At 52.8% G+C, this 22,661-nt stretch overlaps 1 protein-coding gene across 2 annotated transcripts in view; it reads left to right on the top strand.

The window, feature by feature from the left end:
* Positions 1-7,022: 7,022 nt before the first annotated feature.
* The window catches only part of LOC107535103 (carboxyl-terminal PDZ ligand of neuronal nitric oxide synthase protein-like), a 122,721-nt gene continuing 107,082 nt past the window's right edge, over positions 7,023-22,661 (top strand). Inside the window, exon 1 of one of the 2 annotated variants that reach the window (XM_087828321.1) lies at positions 7,023-7,197. In XM_087828321.1, the coding sequence (XP_087684447.1) occupies positions 7,093-7,197 (105 nt within the window). In that variant the 5' untranslated portion in view covers positions 7,023-7,092. The remainder of the gene's footprint in view (positions 7,198-22,661) is intronic. The other variant, XM_087828319.1, reaches the window with a different exon arrangement.

The raw sequence follows: 22,661 nt of genomic DNA, 5'->3' as shown, positions 1-22,661 counted from the left end.
GAGATGGTCTCAGACGTCATTTCAAGCATTCTACCGGCCCAGAGCGTGCCATTTGTCTTCGTCTGTTTACTACCCTGCTGGTCTCCAGAAGACCCAGTGTCTCTCAAAGTGGAGCATGGGCATGAGGCAGGATCCCCTCCCTCGAATGTGTGGCTGATTGAGCTTTTCTGATACTCAGAACAGTTACTGATACTTGCACCAGTGATCCTTTAGCTCCACCAGAAACCCAAACACCTTATTTAAAGAAGTGTTACAATAGCTTCAGAAATACGCTTTGTAAAAACCATTTTAAAATGTACAGCTCATCGGCACAGAGCACATTCACTCTGTTGTACAACTGTCACCACCGTCTTCTCCAGAACTTGCTCGTCGCCCCCGCCGAACACTGACTCCTCCCCCTCCCCAGCCCTGGTGACCTGTAGGGATGGAACTCAGCACAATGTCCTCAGGGTTCTTCTATGTTGCAGCCTGTGTCAGAATTTCATTTTTTAAGGCTGAATAATATTCCACTGTACAGATGGACTGCATTTTGTTTGTCCATCACCTGTTGATGGACATTTGTTTGCACCTTTTGGCTCCTGTGAATCCTGCTGCTGTGAACACGGGTACAAATATCTGTTTAGAAATAGGCTTTTTATCACAGACTCATTTTTATTGGCAAACCCTATATCCGTGGTAACTTCCACCAAGCAGAAAATTGGACTGGCTAGAACACTCCCCCCCACATTAGCTTGGTAAGACTTTTCTTGAAACATGTGGTGGGTGCACAGTAGTCAGTGACAGGGAACGATGCCTGTCTCACAGACAGACGGGCCACCAGGAGGCCCATGACTGGACCCAGGAGCACACTAGTGACCTGCCAATGCATTAGTGTGGACAATAGATTCGGTTAAGAAAGCTTACCCAACCCCCACCTCTCTGTTCCAGCTGTCAGAAGGGGTGCTTTTCCACAAAGGTACAGACTCGAAAAACATTTGCTCTGAATCAGACTCGCTGCAGCTACAGTGTCTCCATGTGTGCGGAGCTCAGATCTCAGAGGCCACCTCTGGCCCGTGACTGGCACCAAGGCTGCTCAGAGAGGTGACAGTTCGGAGGCCTGTGCTCTGTTTCAGAAAAATGCTCTGAGTGTGTGGCGAAGAGCCATCTGGTGACAGCAAGGGATTTAGGACAGAGATTTCGAGACCTTTTAAGGGAAAGACGATGCACCCGCTCAGGACGGAAACCTGGAGAGCTGGTCTGGAGACGGCAGCTCTTACTTTGGTGGTTACCCTGAAATGCTTGTCATTCTTAAACAGCATTTGTGTTGCTCCCCCATGTGGTTCAGAGGACATTAGAGCCTTGAGAAGATCTGCTGTGCTAATCAGAGTCTGGGTAACGAACTCAGCCCCCTGGACACACACAGCCTGCAGTGGGCCACCTGGGACCTGCCAGAGCCTGCGGCGCCCGAACGCCGGGGGGCAGATCTGTACTTCCCGTTCTTTCTTCCTTGTTGTTTTTTTTTTTTTAAGCACACTAGTTGGAGGTCTGAAGAAAGCTTTATATCTCCAAAGAGAGATCTGAAAAGAAAACATTTATATCGCATTTCCAAATGTTTCCATGGTCTTTTCCACAACCCTCATGTCCTAAGAATGTGAGTTTTATAAAGAGGAACCGAGACCCACTGCATGACAGGGTAGATTTAGCTGAGCAAAGGAGCTCCAGCTTCCACAGCTGGGCTCATTTTGGGTTTTAAATAGATAAGAAATGGAAAGAGTCCCAGGTTTGGGAATAGAAATCTCAGTTTGGAGGTGCAAAGAGAGGATCCTAAAATCAGTTCTGAGCAGAGCAGCTAAGCTAAAGGAAATCTCTAGAAAGCTCTCTCTGCCATGATGGACCCTAACTAATACTCAGACTGTCCCCCAGGAGAAAGTCCCACCCTAAGGGGAACAGAAGGTGAGTGTGAGGAAAGGGGGCCTGTGGAGGTGCTCTGGGACCCCTGAGACAAAGGTGCGGCTGACCTGCATCTGTTTCCATCACTTGGCGTTTGTGGGACAGGGGAGTGCAGACAGGAGGGTTGACTGTGTACTCTTACACAGAAAATTCCATCGTCTGCTTCAGAGCCAGACATTTTTTGATTTTTGGGGGGTGAGTGGGTAATCTTTCTGAATTAGCACCGGGTCATACTCAGTCCAAGCATTTCCTGTGCAGGGCAGACATCTCGCCTGGTGAAGCCTCCCTTCATGGCTGTAGACTGCTGCTGGCCTGGTCACCAACTGTGCTGCACCCCAGAGGACTCACCATCCTGTGCGCTAATCTCCTGTCCCCCCAAGACCCTGTGCAGCTTAGTGTCTCCACAGACCCGGTTTTCACGTCTTTTGCGCTCCTTCTGCTTTCTTTATTAAAATTAAATTTTAATAAAATTCTGCCTATCATCTATCCATCCACCCACCCGCCTGTCTATCTGTCTATCATTTATCTATGTGTTTATCATTCTATCTATCATCTACCTATCATCCATCCTTTCTCAAGCCAGATTCAAGCCTTAGTCCTGACCCAGCCAGTGCTGGTGACTTTCCTATCCTTGCCTCCCAGGACACTCAGAAACAGTGCCTCTAGTTCTTACACTCAGATCATATAACCTTCTGCATGTGCAGGTATCCATCTCATGCAGGGTGTGTACCTCTCTCATATCCCCTGCAGCCCCTGGTAAACTGTTAGAGCAGGAATACTTGTTAAAAATGATTTTATTACCTTTGACCAAAAGGTTTTTTGATCAAAAACTTGAATCAATAAGTATTTCTCACCTGAAATACTAAGCAGGGTCAGGAAACCCAGCTGTTAACCTTAACTTGAGAAAAAACCTTCAGAATTGGGAAAGCAGGGAGGTCCTACCACTCAGGAGGGTTGTTAGGAGAAGTCACGTGAGAAAGAGAAAGCACAGCCTGCCAGAAACCCAACCTTCTGTCAGCTACTCAGAATTCCCCAGACCTCGCTCCTCCCAGGAGAAAGAATTTGTTAGGCAGCCTGCAGACCTCCAAAAAGGGCCACAACCTTCGATACTTGGTACGGGGTGGGTGTCAGGGAGTCAGCTTCAATTAAGGGGAAAGACATGTAGGTCAGCGTCCGAACTTGTAATACCTTTAAGTCAATCTTTCTTACGGGGAGAACATCCCAAAGTATTGCTCGTGTAATAAAACTCCATAATCAACCAAACTCCGATTACAGACCATTAGTGGTAGAGGGTGCTCTCTCTCTACCTGTCTATCTATGTCTGTCTAGTTATCTATATGTCATCTATCTACCTATTTATGTTTGTTTATCCTTTCATCTGCCTGTCCGTCCATCCATGTATCTAGGTATCTATCTCTATTTGTCTATCTATCTATCATCTATCTATCTATCTATCTATCTATCTATCTATCTATCTATCTATCTATCATCTATCTATCTAATCATCTATCTATCTATCTATCTATCATCTATCTATCTATCTATCATCTATTTTCTATCATCTATCTTCTATCATCTATCATCTATCTATATCTATCATCATCTATTTATATCTATCTACTATCTATCTACCTATCTATCTAATCTATTTATCTATCATCTGTCTGTCTGTCTTCCTATCTACCTACTTATCTGTGGAGAGAAATCACTAAATATCTTGGTTGCCACCTTTTAAAATGGCTCATGACTCTCCATCTTTGTGATCTAGAGAGAGACCATCAGGTAAAAATGATGCCCTGAAACAAAAATTCGAAGTTTTTGGAGCTATGTGTTATCTAACAGGAGGAAGTCATTGTGGTTAAAATTTAAAACTACTGTTTGTACAAAAATTTTGTGAGTTCTTCCGTGTGTGTGTATCTGAGGCAGATCCAGCAAGCTGACATACTCTTAGCTCGTTGTTGGTTATGCTCTTGGCCGCGTCCCTCAAACTGGTTGCTCTGAGCCCTACCCAGCCTTGGTGTTCTCATCAGTAGAGTGAGGACACTGGTTGTGTCCATCTCAGAGAGTCAACTGAGACACGCTCAGGAAGCACTCAGCCAGCAAAGCAAGGTATTTTATGATCGAAGATGATTTCATGTTCTGAGCTCCAGTCATGGGCTAGGAGCAAATGTGCTGCTGAGAGATGTTACCTGTCACCGCGATGAGGGCTCCGAGGCCGGGGCACCGGCCTACAGTGACCAGGAAAATGACTCAGTCTCTCCGGGTTTCCTTTTTGCTTTTGTCTTAATCATGAAGGGTCTGGGTTAGAGGATCACTGAGTAACTTCCAGTTGTCAAGTTCTGCAATGTAGGATTTTTTTTGAATTTATTTTAAAATAAAGTTTTAATAAAATTTAACATAGGAAGTATTGTATGCTTTGGCAACTTATATTTTAACCAAATGTACTTCAGATTAAAACTGTCCTATGCAAAGGTTAAACTGCAGAAGGATATGGAAAGTGCCATTCGTTTTAAGAAATAAAACTTGATCTGTTTTTTAAAATAGATTTGAAAATGCTGTGGGTGACATTAAATGATCAATTATTTTAAAGGTGCAAAAGCAAGACTGAAATCACTGCTAAAAAGGGAAGCGACTTTGGAGGCCCGCTGTCTGAAAGAGGGGCGCTCCCGAGCCCGGGGGAGCGGGCGCCTCCGGGACCCCGCGGCTCCGCCGGGCGCCCGGGGAGGCCGGGCCGGGCCTCGCGCGCCCCCTGCGGCTGGGAGCCCGCGGGGCGTCCGGGGCGAGCGCGGCGCTCTGCGCAGAGGGGAGCCCGGGCAGCCGTGCGACGCCCCTGCCCGTTTCCTCAAAGCGGGCTTCCCGGCCCCGCCGGCGGCCAGCTGGCCGGAGCCCCGCCCGCAGCGCAGGCCGGCGCGGGTCGGCCCCGGCCGGGGCGCGAGGGCGCGGCGGACCCGTGCCTCTCCCGCGGCGACGTCTGCACCCCTAAACATCCGCGGAACCTGGCCTGCGGTGAGGGCTGGGCCGCGGGGCCGACCTGAGGCCGTGCGCGCTGGGCTCCCGGGCCGCGGGGCGCGGGGCGCTCGTGCGGCCGCGTAAGGGACTGGGCGCCCCGCTGCGGGCGTCCCCAACGAGACCCTGAAATACTCCGGGGCTCCGCTGTTTGCGGGTGTCTGGTCTGCAAACTGTGTGTCACGGCCCTCACGGAAGTTGCGGGACCCAAGTCAGCCCAGAAGAGAGGCCGTTGGGAGCCAGGGCTGTGGACTGCACGGCGGAGGGGAGCCGCCGCTGCGGCCTCGCCCTCGGGCCGGGCTCGCGAGGCCGCGGGGCCGCGAGCGCGCCCGGCGCACGCGGAGCCCGTCCCCGACGCACGCGGGAGCGCGCCCGGCGCACGCGGAGCCCGTCCCCGACCCACGCGGCGGCGCGCCGGCGCACGCGGAGCCCGTCCCCGACCCACGCGGGAGCGCGCCCGGCGCACGCGGAGCCCGTCCCCGACCCACGCGGGAGCGCGCCCGGCGCACGCGGAGCCCGTCCCCGACCCACGCGGCGGCGCGCCGGCGCACGCGGAGCCCGTCCCCGACCCACGCGGGGGCGCGCCGGCGCACGCGGAGGCCGCGGCGCTCAGAGCCAGCCTCCTGGAGTAGACTCGCGTCCTGTGCTTACAGAAGGTTAGCGGTGTATTTCCTCAGCAGGAATTTTTTTTGGCTCTTGCTAATATTTACGAATATAATAAAGTCTGTACAGCATAATGTATGCGGTTAATCGCCTCAGCTTACTTTTATTTAAGGAAATACCCCAGAAGATGCTGCACCTTGACCAGTGATTTCAGCAAACAGGGTTTGGAAATATATAGGAAAGGAGGAGATGAGAAATATAATTACTGCAACGGTGCATTTTTATACAAATTTATTGTGGAAGTGGTGCGGGAAAAGACGCCTTCTGCAGGTAGCCTCCCTGGGGTGCCCCTGGGACCCCAGCTTTGCCTGTTCAACAGGCCGCGCGGCCCCGGGCGGCTGCCGGTGCCCCGGTGACTCCGCTGGGCTGGCGAAGGCACCGCCGGCGGGGCCGCTTTCTGGTGACTGTGGGGTGACACGAATAAGCCGTGTAAATGATAACTACCCCGTCCCTGCGGCCGCGGGGCTTTGACAGATGCCGCGTACCTGGCCACTGCCTCCGCCTCCGGCCCCTTCCTTCGCACGCTCTGCGTGGAAACACGCGCGAGCCGAGCCCGCTCTCCCGAAGACGCGGCAATGACCGGCGGAATCGGACGCCCGCACCCCCAGCACGGAGGGGCCTCACTCGGAGGGCCGGGCGGCGGACGCTCCTCTCCTCCGCGCCCCGTCTCCACGGGCTGGCGGTCCGCGTCCCGGCGGCGCACCCCGGCGGACTGTCGCGGACGCAGACGCGGGGCGCTGCGGGGGCGCGCTCTCGGAAGGACCGACTAGAGCGCCGCCGCGCCGGGCACCGGGGCTTCCCGGCAGGTCACAGACACAGAGCGATACGTGCCACCCCGCACCGCCACGGGAACAAAAATAAACCCGAGGCGAGCCCGCGAGAAACAAAGCCGGACCCCGCCGGGGGGCCCGCGGCGCGGACTCCTGGGCAGGGAGGAGTCCCAGGCCCCGCCGCAGGGGGCGCTCCTGCTCCGCGGACGCTGCGGGGCGGGGCCTCGGCGGCGGCGGGAGGAGCCCGGGCGGGGATTGTGGAGGTGGCGGGGGCGGGCGGGGCCTCGGCGGCGGCGGGAGGAGCCCCGGCGGGGATTGTGGAGGTGGCGGGGGGCGGGCGGGGGCTCGGCGGCGCCCCGGAGCTGCGGCGGCGGTGGGTGGGGCCTGGGCGGTGGGCGGGGCCTGGGCGGCGCCCCGGAGCGGCGGCGGCGGTGGGCGGGGCCTGGGCGGCAGGAGGAGGAGCCGCCCCGCGCCGAGCCGGCGTCTCCGTGACAGGCGCTCTCGCCGCCGCCGCCTTTTCTTCCCGGTCCCGGGCCTCCCGGTCCCGGACCTCCCGGCCGCCCCCCCGCCGCCCGCCCTGCTCCCGCCCGGCCCCTCGCGACAGGAACTGCGCGGCCACAGCGCCGCCCGCCTCGGCGCCGCTCCGGCTCCCGCGCCGCGCAGCCCTCCGCCTTCCTCCGTCGGTCCCCGGGTCTCGCAGCCGCTTCCCGCCGCCCGGGTCACCATGCCCAGCAAGACCAAGTACAACCTTGTGGACGACGGGCACGACCTGCGGATCCCCCTGCACAACGAAGACGCCTTCCAGCACGGCATCTGCTTCGAGGCCAAGGTGAGCGCCGGTCGGCGGCGGTGTGCGGGGCGGACAGGCGACGCTGGGCCGGCCCAGACCCGGCGGGGGAGGGGGCGGGCTGGCTGCGGGCCTTTCTGCTAGAGGGGGACCCCTCCCTGTGGGATCCGCGGCTCCTGCCCAGAATTGTGGCTGGAGCCTCTGCAAAGTTTGAGCGGTATTGCTACCCCCTCCCACCTGCAGACCCCGGGTCCTCCTCCCCCTGCAGACCCCCTCCCCCCCTGCCACCTGCAGACCCTGGTCCTCCCCCTCCCCCTGCAGACCCCCTCCCCCCCCACTTGCAGACCCTGGCTCCCCCTCCCCCTGCAGACCCCCTCCCCCCCGCCACCTGCAGACCCTGGTCCTCCCCCTCCCCCTGCAGACCCCCTCCGCACCCCCTCCCACCTGCAGACCCTGGTCCTCCCCCTCCCCCTGCAGACCCCATCCCCACCCCCTCCCACCTGCAGACCCTGGTCCTCCCCCTCCCGGCCCCCTCCCCCCCTCCTACCTGCAGACCCCCTCTCTCACCCCCTCCCACGTACAGACCCCCTCCTCATCTCATCTGCAGACCCCCTCTCCACCCCCTCCCACCTGCAGACCCCTTCTCACCTCTCCCACCTGAAGACTCCTCCTCACCCCTCCCACCTGCAGACCCCCCTCATCACCTCCTCCCACCTGTGGACCCCCTCCTTCTGCCCTCTCACCTGCAGACCCCACCCTTTACCCATTCCCACCTGCAGAGTCTCATTTTTTACTCCTCTCTCACCTGCAGATCCCCTTCCTCACCCGTCCTACCTGCAGACACCCCCTCCTCACCCCTCCCATCCTCACTCCCTTCCCACCTGCAGACCCCTGTCCTCATTGGCTCATAACTGATGGAGCTACTTCCCAGACCACCCTCCTGAGGAGGGCAATGCAATGGGTGAGCACAGCCTGGACACCTGGTCCTTTAGAATAGGTTTAGGGAAGCTCTGGTGGTGTTTACCTTATGGGATCCCCTGGGAGAGATGCTTTCAAGAAGGTCTTTCTAAGGGGTAATGCCTGCTTCCCTGTTGAGGAAAATAATACAGGGCGTATTTTAGATCTCGGGTAACCAGGTCCAGGTGTCAGAGTCACTTCCCCAATGCCCGGCTTGCCAAGAGTCCTTTACAACTGCCAGTCATTGAAGGGGGGCGGGGTGAGAGCCACCCTCTTGCTAGTTTTGTGGCACAATGTTAAGTTTCAGCAGCTAGGACCAGCCGTGGCAGGGAAGTTAGAGGATCACTAGAATTCCCAGGCTGCCTGTCCTTGGGGAGGGGCTGGTGGAAGCCTCAGTTCTGGACCCTCAGGTGTGAATACCCCCCCACTCCTGCCCCTGCCATGATGTGCTTCTCAGAATGAGGGATTCTGGTTCCTGCTGCCTGTCACCTGGGGAGAGTACTGCCTGGAAAGCTGGTATTTTCCATGTGGAGAGAGTTTTATTCTGCATTCCTTTTTCTCCTTCAGGGCTTCTTAGATGCAGGTGGTTAGCATCTCAAGCAAGGATTAGTCAATCAGGGGGCTAGTTCCTTCAATTCTGGAAATAGCTTTTGAGTGCTAATGTGTGCCCAGTGCATTCAGGTGTGTTGAGATCTCTTAGAGATATGTGAGCTGGAAATCTGCCTCTTTTTGCCCCTGAGTAACATTCCCCCAACCATCTTGGCTAGAGCAGAAATACCCCCTGCCCCCCAGACATCAAACTCTGCAGTGGAATGTAGAGCTGAATCACTGGGTATGGCTGGGACCAAAGTGGAGCTGCAGCCAAGATCTTATCTTGCTTCTCTCAGAATAGATCTGGTTGGTTGAAGGAGGGATGTTTGGGTTAATTTTTGTCCAGGCCTGTTGCTTTGGTGAGCAGGTTTTTTTATTTTAAAGTAGGAGTTTCCAACACTGTCATGACTTAATTTTCTTGGACATACATAAACTGGGGACTTGGCTTTTGGTTCACTAGTGCTCTGTTTTGCAAGAATGAGGTTAAGAAGACAGATCAGAATTGAAATGTTTTTAAGCCTTTTTGTTTTTTTCTCACAGTCTCTGCATCTTGTCTCAAAACCTAGCATGTATAAGAATCACCTGATAAAGGTATTAAAAAGTCTGATTCTTGCCACCCCCAATTCTAATTTGATGAACCTTGGGGGAGCCCAGGACTGTGGATGGTTAAGGAGCTTCCCGTGTGATTTGATGCAGGTGATTGGGACCAGACTTGGGGAAATACTGGGCTTGAGGTTCGCCTCCAACTTGCTGGACCTTGTCGGCCCTTTCCCCGTTTCTTTTCTAAGCGACGTCTGGGACTGTGTGATGTAGTTCCTATAGTAACTTCCCTGGGCTCACACCCAGTGGTGCTCCATAAGAGGAGGGGATCCACCATGGGTCAGGGCTGTGTTCCTAACACAGATCTGAGGCACAGGGGATGGAGCTTCTGCTTTGAGCATGGTGAGTTAGAGGAGGAAGAATAGGTTCCTAACTCCCACTCTCAGTGCTCAATCCTGGACACCTGCACATTCAAACCATGCCAACCAAGACCCCAGTAGGGGTGGGCACAGAAACTCTTCTGTGTACCCAGCCAGTGGCGCCTCTGGCTGTTTCCACACTCCCCAGGGGTGTCTGAGCCGCACAGCCACCTCAATCCCAGGGTTAAATGTACAGCACCCCCGGCTGGGTTTGGAAAAGCACAGGCTGTAAAATGGAAATGCGTCGCTGCTGCCTTGTCAGGTGCTCTTGGCTATCCAGCCCAGGTCCTTCTCTCCCAGAGGCTGGCAGGCTGTCAGAATCAACACGGAGGGGATGACTAGACGGGTGCCTGTCATTTTCAGCTCTGCGGAGATGGAGGGACTATGGCCAGGGGTGAAGGGCACCTGGATGTCAGCAGTTCTGCACACTTAAAAACACACAACACTGTGTTTAGTTATGAAGCAGAATCCTAGATGCTTTTCACCTGCAGGACTTCATGCAATTCTCCCTGCGACCCTAGAGGTGGGTCTCCTCATGTCTTATAAACAAGGGTACACTTGGGGAGCTTGTTTCCTGCTTCAGGGCACACAGCTGTGCATGGCAACACCTGGATTTAAACCTGGGAGTATTGACTCTGGACTCCCAATCCAGTGCTTATTCATGATACTCTGTGCTGGGTGTGGTCTGGCTCATGCTCACCTGGGGGCTGCCTTAGGGTGCTGGCCTCTCATACTCTGCTGTAGGATGTTTTCCAAACTTTTAATGCTGGGCTAGGAGATGCCCCTGAGGGATGCCCACATGGACACCTGGCTCACTGACTGTAGTGGGCATGCCTGCCTCTCCGCCTCCCAGTGCCATCAGCTGACTCCCTGCCAGGTGAGAGGACACATCTAATGACAATGCTGCAAGGGCTCAGGAGAATATCAGTAAGAGTACTGCCTTACATTCTTAGGTGGTTTTGATTTGCATGGGACTTTAACCTATGAAGAACTTTCTTCCTGTAAAATCAGGAATATTCCTGTTATCTGCCTTTTTAGATGAAAAAAGTGGGGATCAGAGAGATGAACTTGTTCGGAGTCACGGAACTGATGAGGAAACAGTGGTTACAGCAGACACTCGTGAGCCCTTGCTGCCAGCCCTGTGCTGCTCTAGGTGTGGCCTCCTTTAGTGCTCACACTGCAGCACTTTGGCCTTGGCCCTGGCCCTTTCCCTGGACCATTGCACTCAGTGCTCACTGCCCAGCCTGGCACTGGCATCCACAGGAAGGTACAGACCTTAGCCTTGGCAAGCACCTCAGCTCACTTCTACAACCTCCTCATTGTACAGGTGAGGAGGCTGAGGTCCAGAGGGCGGGCCATGGGCATGAGGTCACACAGCTCGATAAGAACAGGACCAGGACTCACTCTGGTTCCCTGGATTCAGGCCGGGTTCAGCTACCTATTGCTGCTTAACAAACTACCTCCAAACCCAGTGGCCTAAAACAACACCTGTTCAATTTGCCGATGAGTCGTGGTCGGGAATTCAGGCAGGGCTGGCTGGGCTGTTCTTCTCTCGCGTTCATTGTTGACTGGGCCATTCGCTTGGCCAAATTCAGCTGTGGCAGGGCTGGGCTGGAAGGTCGCAGAGGTGTCACCCCCGTGGCTGGTCGTCCAGGTGGCTGGCCTCTCCATTGGGCCCTTGGATCTCCTCATAGCTCGGTGGTCCCTTCCTTTGGCAGCTGGCTTTCAAGGGGGTGTGTTGGGAGCAGTGAAGGCAGAAGCTCCTGAAGTCTGGCCTCCAGCATTACCTAGGCCACTCTGCTGCCTCCTGTTGGGCTCAGATTCTAGGGCAAGAGAAGTGGATGTCACTTCTTGACGGGAAGTGTCAGGCTCCCCCTGCGAGAGTGCCGTGGGTGAGCGGAAGGGGAGCCATCTTTGGGTCACAGTGTCCCCGAAATTGTGCTCTTCCCTCCGTGTACCTGCAGTGACCCCAAGTGTCCTCTGAGGACCAGCCTCACACTACTATGTGTGAACCGCCCCTTCCATCAGGTACCTATAACCTGCAGCAATATTGTACGTCTACCTCCTTCTAAAGGCAGTGCTGAGGAAACATGTTTTCCTGAATTAAATGGAATTCCAGTGATGGATGTGCAAGTGGGAGAAATGACCAGTAGTGGACAGTAAACACAGTTGCCTCGCTGAGGGGTGCACCGTGCTGTTACAGTAGCCTCCTGAAGGCCTTGGCTTTATCTTGTCACTAGCTCTGCTAGTTTTCCAGAAATATAATTGTTAGTCTCCTGCCCCAAATACTAAGATCCCAGAGGCTTGGCGTGCATTCAGGGCTCTCTGGCTTTCAGTCACTCTGTGTTTCACTCCGATAGCAGCAGGCACCCATCCCCCCTCTCCCCTTGATGTCCCACCCATCTCAGCCCTGTCCGCATGTCACCAGGGCAGTGACGTCCCCAGTCTCCTCTGTGAGGGGCTGACCAGACCTGCTGTGGCTTACAGTGGCTTGCCCGTTTGATTTCATCCCCATTGTCCTTGTCAGGGTCTCCGTCACTTTGCCTGGTGCCTACTGTGGTGCCAAGTGCTCTTCCTGCATATAGAAGATGTATTTTGAATGAACGAATGTAATTTCCAAGATGCTCCCTACAAGGGCTGCCAGGGCCCTCCTGTGTTGCCTGAATGGGAGGTGCCTCAGTGGGCTCCAGGCTCCTCCTGGCTGTTTCCCTGGCTTTAGGCCTGAGGGCCTCCCCTGGTATCCTGGAGGCACCCATTCCCACCTCACAGAGTGCCACCTCCTTCCCAAGGCAGTGCTGAGGAAGCATTTTTTTCCTGAATTAAGTGGAATTCCAGTGATGGATGTGAAATGCAGTTAGAATCTTTGATTGTAGAACATGTGGCCAGTTTTAGGAGTAGATAATTGTCATGTATCAGAAAAACATATTTTCAACCTGTTGTTCTCATTAATGAATTGGTACCTTCCCCCCTAATTATTGCTTTATTTCATTTAATTTGCTATTATAATTTTTCTGACATGAATAGATTGACAGCATAGCAGAGGATTCAGGAGCTGAACTGTGTTTGGGTTTAGATCCGGCTCTGCCTCTCATTTGCTGTGTGGCCTTGTGTGAGCATCTTCATCTATAAAGAGGACAGGACTGTCACAGCACTCAGAAGCTAGTGAGTGAGTGAGTGAGTCATAGGTGTGAGTGCCTGGCACAGCCTTGCTGCTCTTGTTATTGTCACTTAGTCCCACGACTGCAGTTTAAGTTTCAGTCTTGGAATTGTACTCTGCTCTTTTGTAAGTCAGAGAGGCCTCTTAGTGTATTATCTTCATTTTATATGCCTGCTTAAAAGATCTAGTGCAGAATTACTGATTCCTAAAGTTGTAAATCAGACAGCATGACTACTTTGCAGGCTTAAAGTAGCTGTCAGCTTCCTTGGGAAGGAATAAACTGGTTGGCAGGTGTCCGGTGCGGCCTTGTCACATTTGTTCCAGCCCCTCAGTCCTTGTTAGGATTAGACATCACAGCATCTTAAGTATGCTGTGTTGTCTCTCTCCACCCTCTTTCTCTGCATTTCTTGGATAAATATTTCTTTAAGCAGAAGGAATGTTGTGCTGCGGGATTAAGAAGACCTTGTGATGCATGCACTTCCCTTTGCAGTGTTTATGTTCAGCATCGTGTTTCTTTCTAAGCACGGCAGCAGCTGGCTTGAGAGGTTACTGAAAATGGTCCTTCCAGCAAGTCCTGTGCCTGGAGTGTCGGAACACGCTGGAACCCATTCCTCTACTGCTGGGAGGAACCAAGTGGCTCCCTGCTGCACTTCAGTGAGATGTGTGTCTGACACCCTTGGGGTCCCCCCTGATTCCTGAAACTGCAGCTCTCTCCAAAGCTGCTGACATGATTGTCTTGGGAGCTGATTGAGACCCAGGGCTCCCGCCAGGGCTGGCCAGGAAGTGGGCACTTGCCCCCAGGGCACTCTATGTTCAAAAAATTCTGAGATCTGTCAGCTGGGTGTGGTGCTGTTTGAATGCTTGCAGAATTGTCACGCCTGTAGTCTGTGCAGCTCTTCCCTGCTGGCTCTGCCTGTGCACTTATCTCCTGGTCTGGGCTACCTGCTCCTCAAGGCCATGGGGGCTCCCATGGTGGTCCTAGCGCCATCCGCATCACAGAGCACTAACTTAATAATCACTATCATTTAAAAAGCACTCACTATGCCCCAGGCACTATGCCAACCTCTTTCTACAAAAGCTCCTCCCAACAGTTGTGTGAGTTGAGGTGCTCTGTTATCTGAGTCTCACAGATGGGGAGGCAGCTGCGTAGAAAGGTAGTGTAACTTGCACATTTACTGATGGACAGGCCCCCAGTCAGATCCAGGCAGTGTGGCTGGGCATTCCCTAGTAACAGCGGGGCAGTATCTTTCAAAAGACCAGAGTTAATGCTTATCAGGCACTCAACTAATTTAGTTTTGGCAGTGGCCTCTTGCAGATGGGGAGACTGAAGTCCATCTTTCTAGGTTGTATGGGATGGGCAAATAGCCTATTGAAGGTGGTGGTCTCAGCCTCTCCCATCGTGGTTATGCCTGGACCCAGGCACTGGTCTCCTGTTCTAGTGGGCAACAGGCTGTCTGAAACGTGGTGGGCGACACTGGTGGTCTCTAGACATGGAGATGAGGCATCAGGAAGTGTGACTGCAGACACTGGTCAGGAGAGAGCCTTGGGAGGCCTACTCTCTAAAGGTGCTGTTACTTGCTGGGCTCCTGCCTGTGCCTCTCCAGCTGTGCACCTCCGGTCCACGGGTGGGGACCCACTCCCCCTCAGCACCTTCCCCATCAGTCCCCATGCCCTCTCCCTTGCCTCCCCAGTTCTGTCGCTCAGAGCCCCTGGGTCCTCAGGACAGAGCATGCAGGTGCTGGAGCCTCGCCGCCCAGAGATGCTGCCTTGGGTTAGAAATCAGCCCCAGCACAATGGAAACGCTCCTGGGTGTGAGCCTTCCTTCTGGAGTATAAACTCCTTTCTCTTTTGGTCTGTTTGGAAGGGAAGAGGTGCTCACATGAAAGCATTTTCTTTTTCCCACAAAAGGAAGATTACTGTCTCTTGTGGGCCAAGTGACAGGTAACATTGTTCTCTTGCTCCCTGCCCTTCCCTACAAACACACAGAGCCTGTACTGTAGCTACATTTGTACATTTCAGACCAGCCCGCAGGCCTGTGCCTCTCCTGCTCTTCAACTTGGCAGCTGCTGCACATGGTCCGTCCTCAGCACCCTTCTAAAGTACGGTCGAAATTCATTTTTAACTACAATCGAAACTTCAGAAACTTCACCTCGTGCTTCAAGGTTACTTAAACGCAGCTTTTTCCTCAGATCAAGAATTTTGCAGCAATGAAGGGGGTACCCTGAAAATTCCTGTGGTTAGGTGAAGCAGCTGTTCTCAACCTGGGTGTCTATCAGAATCTGGGTGTCTGTGATGCAGAGGTGCAGGCTGTGGAAGGGGAGGGGCCTGCGCTGCCTCTGGCAGGTTTCCAGGTGGCTTCCCCAGACACCAGGTTTGAGAGCCGAGGGGCTGGAGCACCGGCCTCCAATTTGGCTCATGTTTGTATTGCTGGTTGGGGTGTTTTTATGAAGGCTGCTTGAAAGATATTGCCAGATGATTCTGCAGTTTCGTTCATGGTGGTGTTGGTGTCTTTGTCTTTTCTCATTCATGGTGGGATTTTCCTGGTTCCTGGAATGGCGAGTGCTTTTTGATTATAATTTGGAAGTTTTGGTTGTTATGTTAGGAGATTCTGGATCTTCATTTTATTTTCTGTTTTAGGAAGACTCCTTGCCAGTGTGCTGGGGGTGAGGGGAGGGCAGGGGAGTGCTGCCTCATTGTTGAGTGGGGGGAGTGGTCTGGATTATTTGTTGGACTGGTTCTGTTGCCCACGTGCCCCACAGGCACTCTGCCTCCGTACTGTTGGGCGGTGGTGGGAATTCTGACTCTGCTAGGCCTCCTCTGACACCCTGCTAGGAGAGGAGGACACCTCGTTATGACCAGGTGGCCTGGCTGTCCAGCGTCCCGCTCAGACTGCTGTGACACCACCAGGAGAAGGTGAGGCTGGAGCAGCCCCTTCCAGCCTGCTGAGGACAGAAGTCTGGTGGAGGCAGCTGCTGCAGTGATGGGGCGGGGGTGGGGGCGGGGGTGGAAGAGGGCATGGAGGTGATAAATAATAGAAAAAATAAAATAAAATGAAATAAATTAAAAACATAATAAAGTAAAAGTTAAAAAATAAATGTTTTTTTCCAACTGGAAACAAACAACCGCCCCCCCCCCCGCCCCCCAGGTGATTCTCCTCAAATCAAGGACACAATGTAGAAGCTGGATCAGACAAACAGTTCCAGTGGAAAGACCCAGAGGATCGGGGTCTTCTCCATGTGGTGGTCTTTAGGAACTGTTGGGTGCTCCCTCATAAATTCTCGTCACTGATACTTCCCTGCCATAGATGTGTTCAGGTTTTTTCTCCACTTAGCCCATTCTGAGTCTGACTTCTGTTCCCTGAATACACGTTCCTAAGTGCAGGTGGAGAAATAACCAGATCACACAGGGATGCTGACTGTGTTTAGGGCACAGAGAGACGAAGCCAGATGGGGACTTGAAGGAAGTCAGTCAAGTTGGGGAGATGTTGATGCATTATGTGTTGAGCGTAAACTATGTGCTGGGCGCTGTGCTGGGTGTTTTGTAAACTTCCATCTAATCCCTCCACCTGTGCTGCATGACAGCCTAACTCAGTATGAGGTGATTCGTCCAAGGTCACTCCATGTCCACTTCTGGGAGGAACTGGGACCTGGGCTTTGCTGCTGGAGCTCGGCCTTGCTTTTTCCACACCCATATGTTCCCCGAGCTTTCACGAGTATGCTTGTGGGTGTAGCTGTGACAGGCAGAGTTCATGTTTATATCCCCCCCTGGACTGGGACAGATTTTGGAGGCAGCTGCTGTTACTGGTTTAGTTTATGACTTTGGAAGGGGTCTTGTAGGGGCATTAGATGGTGGTTCTTGAGGTTTAAAAATGTCACTGTAGCAGTTGTGGAGAGTGGTTTGGAAGGCAGTAACAGACCTGGAGAACCTGTTTAGGAAGCTCACCTCACACTTGGGTGAGAGAAGGCAGTGGCTGAAATGAGGCCCGTGCTCCACTCTGGAGTTGCCAAGAGGTGCATCCTTCTCTGAGTGTGGCAACCAGGTGCTGAGGTCAGGCAGCTTTTAGGTGAGTGCAGGAGGGAAAGGCTGGTGCTGGCTGTGGTGGGGGGAGAGGGGTCTATATCAAGGCTTTGGTTATTATTTTCAAGGGTTGGGGGAGATAAGAAAACCATCACTAATGGAGAAATGACAAAGGTAGGAAGACCTAGTCCCCAGGAGGCTTTAAATACCAGGCTTGAGAGAGTGGACTCATCTTATAAACAGTGGGGGAGTAAATGTGTGTGTTTCTAGGGGATGGCAGAAATGAATGTTTATGTAATGTGTACATACTTATAAGTGTACATGTGCACGCAGTCACATATTACATATATATATAACATGTGTATACCCATGACTCATGTTAGATACATATGTACATCATGATGCTCAAGTCCAGGTGCCAGGACTTGAACCAGGTGATGATGGTGGGTGTGGAAAGGAAGGGATGCATGGACGGGAAATGACAAAGACAGGGTGATACAGCCACCTATGTTGTGGTCTTAGGGCCAGACTGTCCTTGGGAAGGAGAAACAGAAACAGAAGCAGAACACATACAGAATTCAAGTGTCACTTTCCAGGAACTGGCATCTCAGTGAGTCTTTAAAGCCCGCATGCCGGAGCTTCAGATGCCACCCATTGGGAGGGCGCAGGGGTCTGAGTGCTGAGCTCCAAAGGTGGCTTCCTTTGCCTCCCCTGTGTCTGGCCCTAAGCCGTCCATCATGGTGGGGTCCTTAGCTACCTGGTGAATTATCTCTCCTGTTCCAGCAGTCTGATACCTTATGCTGTCTGAGTTTAGGAAGCATATCATAAGGCTGTTGAAACTTGGCAGTTTAAGGCCTAGTTAGCTAAAGTGGTGAGAATGAGGCTGTGTCCATATGGGCCCCTCTGTGAGGTGAGGAAAGGGCTGAGTGGGCTCCAGGAGGGCTATAAAAAAAAACCCCAAAACAAAAAAACCCTGGATAGCTGATAGGCCAGGACCAAGAAGCCCCTGTCTCTTCCCAGCCTCTGCTCGGGAGGAGGAGTTGCTGAAATATGAGAGCTCCAGGCAAGGATTCTCTCAGTCCCTGACAAACCAGGATGGGTTTCTGAGGTTGATTTGATTGTGTGGGATATTGGGCAGCAACTTCCTTTGTGTCCCTAGGTTTTCTGTTAATACCCACCTGCCTATATTGCAGTTACTTCTGTCTTCAACCCTCTGCCCTAATTGGTACCCCTGGCCTGTGAGATCCTTCAACGGCACCAGGTCTGATTCACTTGTAAATTTCCAGAATGTGGTGCAGCACCTGACACTATAGGTATGTCACTGATCTTGAGCAAATGACGTTGATGTCACCACTCGGTGACATGTGCTCCTTCCTCCTCACCACAGCTACCTGGGTGCCTGCGCCAGGACTGAGGACCCCAACATGGGTCTTCCCAGGGTGGCCGTCCTGCCTCTCCGGCCCAGCCTGCTTGTCATCGAGGCTTGTGGCTGTATTTCACAAAACGACTTCTGCGGAGAGAATGTGGTGTTCGATGACTCTGCCCTCCCAGCCAGTCCCTTTACAAGATGGTAAAGATTTTATGGCATGGGTCTCATTTTCCTTCCAGTGATGGTGAGCTAGCCTGTGGCCTAAAGCTGACCTTGTAGCTATAGACTCAGCGTGACACATCAACCCCATACTTGTCTTATGAGGCCTAACTGGTCAAAGACTAATTTCCACCCCATCTTCCAACTCTGAGTCCTCTTTCCTTGAACGGCTGAAACACTGCTTGGTTTCTAATCTCAGCATTGTTTGCGTGCTTGTCTTAGCACAGGCCCCATAAAGGGTGGCTTAACTTTTGTATTTTCTGCAGTACTGGCTGCAGCCGACACATAGTAGCTGCTCAGTAAGCACGTGCAGGGGCATGGGTGGTTCCACAGCTGTAGGCCGCCACACTCGGGGTGCTGTGGACGACGGGGCACATGATGGTGATTCCTTTTCATGGTTCTTCATCCCTCTTTCCAGCAGTAGCTGGAAGTTGTTCTTCATTGAAAATATGTCTGAGGCACACACTGGAGGCTGCTGACTCACCTCTTGGAGGGAGAAGGCTTGATGCGTTGCCCGAGCTGCGTGGGCAGGAAGCGGTCACTCCTCTCACCTCCCTGTGTGCTCTGTACATAAGGGAGGCACAGTCCCAGAGACTGGATCGCAGCACGGACAGTCCCAGACTGTTGCTTTGCCAGTCTGCCCTCCACTGGGCCAACAACAGCCTGAACCAGTCCCTGCCAGCTCTGCTCTGTGGTCCCGTCCTCGGTAAAGTGAGGAGTTGACTTAGACCTGAACCTTAGCGAACACGCCAACTCTGTTTATTCTTCCCACGTCTCCTGCAGACCAGCCTGGCCCCCGTGAAGTCCCATCCCAGTTACTTCACGCCCACCCTGGCTGGCAGACAGCCAGGACCAGCCCGTGGCGCTGACGCCCTGGCCGTGCTTGTGCCCTCCTCGTCTCGAAGGTGGGGAGGCGGGGCTGTGCTCTTTCCCCCTTAGCTGCTCATCAGTGCGTTGCTCAGTGTCACTGTACATAAGCAGAATTCACTTGTTACTGTCTTGTGTTCTCAAATACGGACACCTTTTCCGGCTCTGTGAGAAAAAAAGAAACTTTAAAAATCTCAGTCATCAATTTTTCCCTATTGAGGCCCAAAGAGAAGAGTTTTGAAAAGCAGCAAGATCCTACAGGGTCAAATTCCCCATAAAGGCAAAGGAGAAGAGGACTGTGCTGCAACCTTAGATTTTGTAAGAATTCAGGCAGGAAGAGGCCTGTGCTCGGCCACCCTAGTGGCCAGGGTCTCAGCCTTACAGGGCATGTTTGTGGCCTGGTGTTCAGGGGTCAGAAACCTAATTTCTACTGGAGTAGTCCCTGCAGCCCAGCTGCAGGTCAGGATCACCTGGAGAACTTATAGGATACGCTTGCCCATTACCGGGCGCGGGGGTGGAGGAGGTGCTTGTTCCACGTGCCTGGGCTGGGGTGGGGATTGCAGCGTGCAGCCAGCAGAGCTGATGTGCTCGGGACAGGGACAGTCATGAGAAGGCCCAGGTGGATAAGCCTGATTTTAGGCTAGAATCCTTTTCATGGATTTTCAATGCAAAACCCGCCCTGACCTCCCACAGGTGAGAGGGTGGGGTGGGAGGGCGTGGCACTCCATCTGAAGGTGGCTAGGAAGGTGTAATGGCCACAGGCCAAGAAGTTCGAGGTGTCCACCTACGTGGTGGTGATCGTTTCCCAGTGAAGCCAGAACATGCAAAGTCCGGAGGCCGAATGAAGCTCTCCCCACCTACAAAGTGCCCTGTGACCCTGTCCAGGCCAGGCAAGCTCTGTTTATCATGTGTTAGCTCTTCCTTGCCTGTCTTCAGTATTGGTCACTCTCTACCTTTTTTTTTTTTTTTTTTTAATATGTCTTTATTGATTTCAGAGAGAGGAAGGGGGAGGTAGAGAGAGAGAAACATCAATGATGAGAAGCATCATTGATCAGCTGCCTCCTGCACACCCCCGCAACCCCAGGCATGTGTCCTGACCGGGAATTGAACCGTGATCTCCTGAATCGTAGGTCAACACTCAACCACTGAGCCATGCTGGCTGGGCCATATTGGTCACTTTCAAATTCTGTTTGTCTCTTGCTATATTTCTTTTTCATTTTATTTATATTCTTTTTCTTTTAAAACTTTCCCTACTTTTCAGGCGTTTGTTAGGTTTATTTTTTCTTATATTCCTGCTAGTTTAGTTTTTATTTCTAAAATAATTTATTTCAGATTCTTTCTAGAATTCTGTCACTTTGTTTCTGAGTTTTCATAATTCTAATTTGTTCTTTCATGACTTGCGTAATTTAAAACATTTTGAGCTCACTTATGGATTATATTTGTATCTGTTGTTGAGCATATGTCTTTGGCATGCTTCGTTGTCCCACGTCCCCGGAGAGGATGTTCTGCTTCTGTTCTCTTTCTCTTAGGAAATGCCAATGGAGTCCACCTTGATACTTGTCTGTTCTCAACTTTTATGTGAACTCGTTTCCCTGAATTTTTGAAAGGACACTCCATTTGGTAGCATTTCTAACTTCACAATTCCTCTGTTGGTTTCATCTAGATTAGAAAAATGTGGCCGTTTCCCTTCTCCCCCTTGTACCTGAATCGTCTCTTTCTCGGGCTCTCCTGCTGCATTTTGATTCCACCACAGTGGTCTCTCCTGCACATGAGCTCTGGTCCTGGTGAGTCAATGTGGGAGCCCACAGGGCTGGGTGTTCAGCCCACAGACCCCATGTGCCCTCACACCTGGGTCTCCCTGTGGCTCTCCTGCTTCCCCAGTGTGCTCCCCGGGAACCTGTGGGCCTCTGGGCTTCTCCTCCTCCAGGTTCATCCTGTGCCCCTGATGTTTTATCCATAGACCAATGTCAGGCTGGCTGCTGCAGATCTGTCCTCATCTGCACATGGGGCTGGTGGGTTGCTTGGTCACCAAATTCTGTCAGATGTGGTCCACAAGTTTTTAATTTTGCTCTGTTTTTGTAGGAATTGCAGAAGATCCAATAATTATACTGTTGCCATTTTTCCAGAATTGGGGTGTCATCTTTTTATTTTCACTAAAATAGGGCAAATTGATGACTGAAATTTTTAAAAAGTTTCTTTTTTTCTCACAGAGCCGGAAAAGGTGTCTGTATTTGAGAACACAAGACAGTAACAAGTGAATTCTGCTTATGTACAGTGACACTGAGCAATGCACTGATGAGCAGCTAAGGGGGAAGAGCACAGCCCCGCCTCCCCGCCTTCGAGACGAGGAGGGCACAAGCACGGCCAGGGCGTCAGCGCCACGGGCTGGTCCTGGCTGTCTGCCAGCCAGGGTGGGCGTGAAGTAACTGGGATGGGACTTCACGGGGGCCAGGCTGGTCTGCAGGAGACGTGGGAAGAATAAACAGAGTTGGCGTGTTCGCTAAGGTTCAGGTCTAAGTCAACTCCTCACTTTACCGAGGACGGGACCACAGAGCAGAGCTGGCAGGGACTGGTTCAGGCCAGTGTGGGACTGACTCTGTGACATGCTGGGCACAGAGGAAGGCAGACGGCTGTGCTGTGAAAGGCACCTTTTGTGGAGTAAATTGAAGGGTATCCACTCTTGTGTCTTAAGACACCGGTGTTTCAGTGCGTGGCTTTTCTTAAAATAGAGGCGCATGTGATGGGGTTTGTGTGGGTGACAGGATTTCATCACCATTCCACTGGTAGAATCAGAGCAGAACCTGAAGGCTTGACCCCGTCAGTCCCACTGACCTCACGCCACTGGGCGATAGACCTGGTGTCCAAGATGTTTCCAAGAAGAGGAGTGTTTCTCTGGAAGCTCTGCTTGTGGATGGTGGTTTGACTTCTGAGCACCACACCTCGTCATCTCAGCAGACGTTCTCAGTGGCCAGGGCAGTAGTAGTTCGTGTCTGAGCTCCTGCGCTTGGTACACGATCTGTGTCACATATGTGTGCACTGAATGTGCCTTTGGAGAAATGGGACCAATATGTGAAAAGATGGACAAACTAAAGTTTTGTGCATTGTTGAATCCTAAACAATATGCAACACCTCCTGAGAAGGAGCCGTATGAAAGCTTCTGGAAGAGATCATCAAGAGGAGCTGAGGCCTAGCCCTGTTCCTCCCACACTCGGGCACAGGGCCTGACAGCTTTGATGGTGATGTCACATGAGGGAAGACCAGGGGGAACTAATCTGCCATCAGGGAAAATGGCTCCTCAGTGACAGAGCCAGTGTTCAGCGGCATCTTTTCGTGCCTTGCTTCCCTCACCCTACCAGAGCCTGTTTGCCTC

The sequence above is a fragment of the Miniopterus natalensis genome, chromosome 19, assembly GCF_054644295.1.
Source record: "Miniopterus natalensis isolate mMinNat1 chromosome 19, mMinNat1.hap1, whole genome shotgun sequence".
NCBI lineage: Eukaryota > Metazoa > Chordata > Mammalia > Chiroptera > Miniopteridae > Miniopterus > Miniopterus natalensis.
Note: the sequence above shows the minus strand (reverse complement) of the source record. Positions and strands in the feature narration are given on the sequence as shown.